The 6564-nt window shown below is 43.4% G+C and overlaps 1 protein-coding gene across 1 annotated transcript; it reads right to left on the minus strand.

Moving 5' to 3' along the window:
- Positions 1–1875: 1875 nt before the first annotated feature.
- METBIDRAFT_77517 (uncharacterized protein) lies at positions 1876–4096 on the minus strand (the record flags this gene model as incomplete). Its single annotated transcript, XM_018858713.1, has 2 exons — positions 1876–3633; positions 4049–4096. The coding sequence occupies 2 exons, from the start codon at positions 4094–4096 to the stop codon at positions 1876–1878; spliced, it is 1806 nt and encodes a 601-aa protein (XP_018712492.1).
- Positions 4097–6564: the final 2468 nt, after the last annotated feature.

The raw sequence follows: 6564 nt of genomic DNA on the forward strand, positions 1-6564 counted from the left end.
TGAGAATCGCTCTTGAAAGCGCATATAATCGCACACGGCCAGGGAACCTCCCTGAGTTCCATTCTACAACCGGAGAACACGCGGTAGTACGCCGTCACAGAATAATCAGACGCGGCGAAGGTACTTCGAGGCTTTCCTCTATCCATGATAACTAAATGTTCGAGGACGAACATTCTAATTTTGGGGAGATAATGTTATGATACGACATGAGCCAGATTATAGATTCTGGGCATCCTGTATAATACGAAGGACGAAGAGTCTAAACATTCCTGATCGGGGTTACCCCTCACCTACTGTATAGAAGGGTTCCGAACTATAAAGGAGCGTGAGGCTGAGACATCCCTGAAGAAGGATAACACTTTTTAGACATCGAGAATACGACAGATAGACTAGGCCTATCCACTAAGGCTGAACTATCTATAAACCGATCTACTCGTAGTTTAAGAGACAGCTCCAGGCTGTTTCATAATAAAGTCTAAGACGTTGTAAGAAGTTAATTGATATTACTGCATGGCAAGAGGGTTGCGAAGATTGTAGATGTGAATTAAGAATATAAGGGAGTCAACAGAAAATTCAAATACTCCGGTAATTGTGTATGTCCCAAAAGTTTTCCTGAGCATTTTAAAGGTTTTTATATATATTCGTTATATAGTTTTGCCCCTTTAATCAGATGAATCTACCAAAAAAAAAAAAAAAAAATTCATTGTGATTCGTCTCGACGTGAAGGCGATGAAAGGCTGGAGAAAAGTTTGGAAATAATTATACAAACAAGAATGGTTGGTGCAAAATGACCTCACCGCCATTCATCTATTCACTCACGGATCCTGTATTTCCTTCAGAATATGTTAGCTGGGGAGTCACGACTTGAAAACAGGTTGTGTTTCAAATCCTGCCATAGCGATCAGAAATTAACCAACCTTCACAATGAGTGTGAGATTGTGCACTTCTGGTGGCAAAAAGATCAACTTTCAAGCTCCAATGCCCTGAAGTGAAATGGAAGCTCCTCAATATTTTTTCTTTTAGAGTCTAGGAAAGCTTAATTGGTTTGCTAAAGTCGTTCTTAGGGCTTTTTTGTAATTTTAAATATTTTGGAAGCATTCTTTGGAACCGCATGACTTTTCACGATTAGGCAAAAAGTAATGGCACACCCTCAAAAATAATTCTGACCATAATATCGGGCTATATATCTCACCTCTACTTTAGTGGTCAAAATGGTATCTATTTAGCCTTTAGGTTGAGAGGGTTTAATCATGCTAACTGATTATTTAACCTTGACCCACTGCCTTCAAGCCTTTATGAAAACAAATCCATATAATGCACGAATACACTAGTTTGTTTTCAAATAGGAGTCTCTAAAGGGACCAGAAAACAATTCACATTGGCGATCCCGCGGGTAATCGTGACACAATTATTTTGGGTGATGTCTTCATAAGAGAGCTAACGGAAGTAACCTGTTACAACTTGCAGTCTTAAATGAGAGCATGGAACCTGATCGATTTGTTACAAACCAGCCTGTTCCAAATTTCGTTCAAGAGAACATAATACAAATTTTTAAACAAAATATTTAACTGTGCGAACGGTCTTCTTTTAGACCTTTAAAAATCACTGAAAACTGAGACTATTTGCATAACGTTTTTGTGAAAGGTTTGTGTGTTAATTGAATTGCCGAGAATTTCTGTAGCCAATTTTTTTTTCTGAAGGGAAAATTGTTTGGCTACAAGGCTTTGATCCTTCTAAAAGCACCAAAACTCTTCAATTCAAGTCTGTCGTTACTATTGTGACTACACGCGACAGTCATCTTGCAGCTCGCCAAATACGATCTGTAAATGAAGCATCGAAAGAAATGATATGGCTAATAAATACTGACTTCTTCTCTCACTCTATGGCGAACAAAATTTGATATGTTGTGTAAACCACAGCAACGATACCCACGACTATAAGCACATAATCAAATATCTTGAGTGCTCGCGGCTGGCGACCGTTTTGTTCAAAAGTCTTCAAATGGATAAGGGGAGGATAGATATAGACTAGTGGAATGCACGCAAAACAACCGTTGAAGCTGACAAACTTATCAATGTTATCCGCATTGACCCAGGCCAAAACTGTGATGACCATAACAACAATAGCACGGAACAAGTTTTTCATCCACTTAATCTGAGGATTGTATTTGCCAGAAGTTTGGTACAACCGACCTTCTTCACAAGTGTGGCGCTGTTCCTTCGAAAGAAAAAGCGACGAGTTGAAAATGGCCAGCTCGCCAATTTTTATGGCAGGGAAGAGTTGGAGAGGCGCCGTCAAAAAGACTGCTATCGAGTAGAGCACCAAGATCAGCTGCACGGCCGCGTTCAGCTGGGGCAAGTTCAAAATGATAATCAGCTTGACGTTCTCGCCATATGCTGAATAGCCCACCACGCCAATCAAAACAAAAAGCGTGGTGATGGCGATCATCGAAACCAGAAGAACAAGCGGGAATTTCTCGGGCCTTGCCATGGACGCCTCGATAGGTAATATAAGCCCAATGCCCTCGAAAGACGTCACGGCAATACCAATGAGCATTGACCACGTGCTGCCATTGAAATTGACAATGTGAGGGCCCATGCCTTCTTGGATAAGCTGCAAGCCCGAGAAGTAGAAGATGATCACGAGTCCTACCAAAATAAAGACGGACGAGGTGAACGACGTGAACGACAATTTAGCCAAGTCCCGAATGAGCGCAAGGGGAATCAAAAGCATGCACTGCACTAGAAACATCACTTGCTTGTTCAACTGAACATTTAGGAAGCTTTCGAGAAACGAAGTCATGTTTTCAGCCGTGAACAAGATGTACGTGGCCACAAAGCCGATCTGCGAGATGATGATTGACACCATGATGCAGTATTTGAGCGGCTTGCCATGGGTGAGGTATCCAAGCTCACCATATGAAGACTTGCCTAAAACCTTCTTACTTTGAATAAGCACGATGTAACAAAGATATGTCAAAATGCCAAACACCGACATTATGACAGTGGAGAAAAGAAGCCCGCCATTACAGAACGCACGAGGCAAGAATAAGATACCGGATCCAACCAATGCCTTGAAAAGAAGAAAAAACGTCTTGACGCACGAAGCAGTGCCCTGCGGTTTCTGCTTCTTTCTGCGGGGCTGCTTTCTCGGCAATGACGGGATCCCACGCTCGTGCATCAACAGTGCTTCCTCATCAAACACGTCCTCAAAACGCAGACCCGAGTCGTCATCGTTGTCTGTTTCATCAGCTTCGGAATCGCTGTCGAAATCCTCACCAGCAAACTGGCCATAAATGCTAAGAAACTCGACGAAATTGCGCGTAAGGAAGCTGGGAGGGGCCTTGTTTTGATTCAAGTTTTTCTTCACGAGGAACTCTCGCCGAAATCCACCTGGCACATTGATTTCACTGGCTGTCGACTCTCTTCTCTGCTCAGATTGGAAGTCCAGGAAAGACGACAGGCGCGTCATGCGCCGCTCGACACTGCTGAGCTGCTGGTGCATATACCGGGCCACATCACCGCCAGGTAATTTTAGAGTATCCTGCGGACTGGCCAAATGCTTGCTGATGGTTTTGTAATCGACGTTTGGCAGCCCAAAGCCGTTTATTAGCGACACGCGTTCGTCGTAGTTCTGCGAGTACAGCCGCGCAAAGGGCTCGTTACTGTCACGCGTAAGCCCAGTGTTTGCAGGAATGTTTCTGTGAGAGCTGCCGTCAGAAAGGTTGTCTTGGGACCCTCCAAAAGGGCTCGGCGAGATAGACTCAGAGTGCGGTGGGATTCTGCGAGGCGAGTTCTGGTACGGCGACCGCGACATGGACGCCATGCTTGGCTTTCGACTAGAGGAAGACATTTCTGGGAATCCGAGGTAGGCGCAAGTTATTTGGAGAAGGAACAGGGGGGGGGGGGGGGTCTTTTGGGCAGAAGTGGGGTATGTGGGGCAGTAGTCTCTAAGCTTGGAAGTCAGTTAGAGATGCTTTTCGTGACTGCGGGCGGGCTTGCAGATGCAAAACTGAGCCGAAGAGAAGGCGCGGACTTAGGCGCCTCACGTGCAGCAAGCCGTCCGCGCGAGTGGCAGCGCATAGTAATTGCGCCATATGCCTGTGCCAGTACCGTGAAACATCTTCAAATGTGGATTTCTCTCTTTGTCTTTTTTGATTAACTGAAAATTTTCTGTTGATTAGATCTAGGCTGGATCTTGAGCTGTGTGAATCAGATACTAGTGCGTTGGGATGGAGAATAAAATTGTTCGTGTGGTCATTGATTCAAATCTTCTAAATGGCGCCGCGGCCCTGAGTGGCTGGGCCTCAACCAAGCGCGGAAATCTTAATAGCAAAGAAAGATGTTCTGCACTGTCTCGTCGGTCACCAGACAAGAAGAATTATGGGCGGGCCTGCATCTTGAGCCCAATCTTAGAAATGGTCAAGTGGGAACCCAATTGATTCGTCAAATAGAAGAAATTAATTTATGGTTGAAGGTGCGACTGTGAATGGCGGGGAGTAGATAAATAGGCACCTTGGACCTGCAGGAGATATTACCAACGTGACGCCGGTTATTGGGTGCCAAGATTTCATCAGACTTTTCGCGCCAATGTCTCCTTTGTCAATAGACCTAGCTGCGACACAGACTTCTATGCAATTGCTTGTATAATACTTTCCATTGTATTGACAATTTAGTTCTTTTTTGATTTGAAATTGGCCTGCCGGATAAATCAATTTAAGAAAAGATTTCTAAGGGTATCGGAGAAAAGGGGCTTGCTATGAAGAGTGTTTTAATTCCCCTGGGATTGGAAACTGAATATTGGTTGCATCCATGATGCAGAAACATTTACTCAAAAAAACAAATCGTGGAAGAGAACTATCAAAAACAGTTGACTATCTGAATAACATCCTTAAAAATGTATGCATATTGCTGATTTCATTTGTTCAAAGTAACATAACTGAAAAATGTATATAGAAACCTCCTCCAAATAGGTGTCAGATGGACATAGTATCCAAAAATAACCCTATTTCTGCGGAAAGTACAGTAGAACAGTACTTGTCTGAGGACTAAACTTGGTGTAGCCGGAGCTCATATAGGCGCTTCATTTTTGGTATGAAGATTATGAACCGGTTTAGAAGCACTGGCTGCGGCCGGTCCACTAATACATGCCGAGTGCATGTGCATGCTGTAAATTTGGCCCTTCTGGTTCTGGTCGTCCCGGAATTGATCAAATCATCTCAATGACACCTTATTTTAAGGCTGTCGATTGAAGTCGCAATGGTGAGGCTCATTTGCAGCTGTGCTTCTGATACTACTACTACACCTTTGTAGTTATATGATTACGCTGAAATTGGCCACTGCAGACCACAGCAAGTTGGCTCGTTTTTTTGTTGCCATTCTTAAGCCTGAATGAGGAAATATTTTCTGGCCAATGTCTTGCAATCCCACACTTGGGCTACAAGTGTTTGCAATCCCCAGGCTAACATGTTATCTGGCGCTGCCTCCTACAACTGACAACCAGGGTGATCACTACACTGAGGACGGGCAATTTAAAGGCGTCTCCACTGTCAGGAATTATAGTGTTCGGCACTTTGTGCACTGCCGAATATTTGAACGCTTTGACAAATTGAATGATATTCAAAGGGGTTTTCATTATTCCTAATATATGTAAGCCCTAAACTTTCAAAGCCATTCAGTATACAGGCAAGATGTAGAATGATCCACCATAAATGATTAAGGGATTTCAGCCTATTCATATTATTGAGAAGGCTCTGGTCAGAAAGCGGTCATTCAAAAGATAGTTGGTTAGTCAATAAGTGTTCGAGGGAGGTTAAATCTAACCGTAGGTATTTAAAAGGCATTTGCCCATCAATAACAGCTATCAGCATATCAAACACTTGAACAGGCTATCAACCATCGGTGTATATTTTGAGGACATAGAACTGGCCCAATTTCCTAGATTAAAGGACCCTTAATCCAAGATTAATACATGAAAGGTACTTTTTCCGCCAATCATACTTGAAAGCCCTAGATTTACGATAGTTCCTGGAAAGGTCTTGATCTACAAGCAAATTTGCGGAAGGGTCTTAGCCCATCAATGGGTCACAAGCCTGCAGTCCATCAACCAAGACCCAAAAGGCTCTTGGTCCTGCAACAACGTTTGAAATCCCTTGTGCACTAGCTACAATTATAAGGTGTAATAATGTGACTAATCACATCCACAACATTAGACTGCTAAAAATAAAATTCACTACTAGAACCTGACTACCACGGCACAGCAATCTTTCAATACGTTTGCCATGTCGTAACGGAAGTCCTTGAACTTATCCTCCTGCTTTCGCCGTCAAAAAAATCGTCAGCATTGTCTCCAGGAGGGCATCGAAGATGATTGATGATGACCAGATCGATTTCAAGTAAAGAGGCAGAAATTCCGGGCGGTATTCCTCGAATCTGGGCATTGTCAACTTTTTCTTGAGCTGGTAGAAGAAGCAGAAAGTGTACTTGACACGTCAATGTCCTCGTCGTACTAACAACAACGAAATTAAATCTTGACAAGAGAGAAGTGAGCCGGGCTCTTGGAGAT

Source organism: Metschnikowia bicuspidata (assembly GCF_001664035.1).
Source record: "Metschnikowia bicuspidata var. bicuspidata NRRL YB-4993 chromosome Unknown METBIscaffold_2, whole genome shotgun sequence".
Taxonomy (NCBI): Eukaryota; Fungi; Ascomycota; class Pichiomycetes; order Serinales; family Metschnikowiaceae; genus Metschnikowia; species Metschnikowia bicuspidata.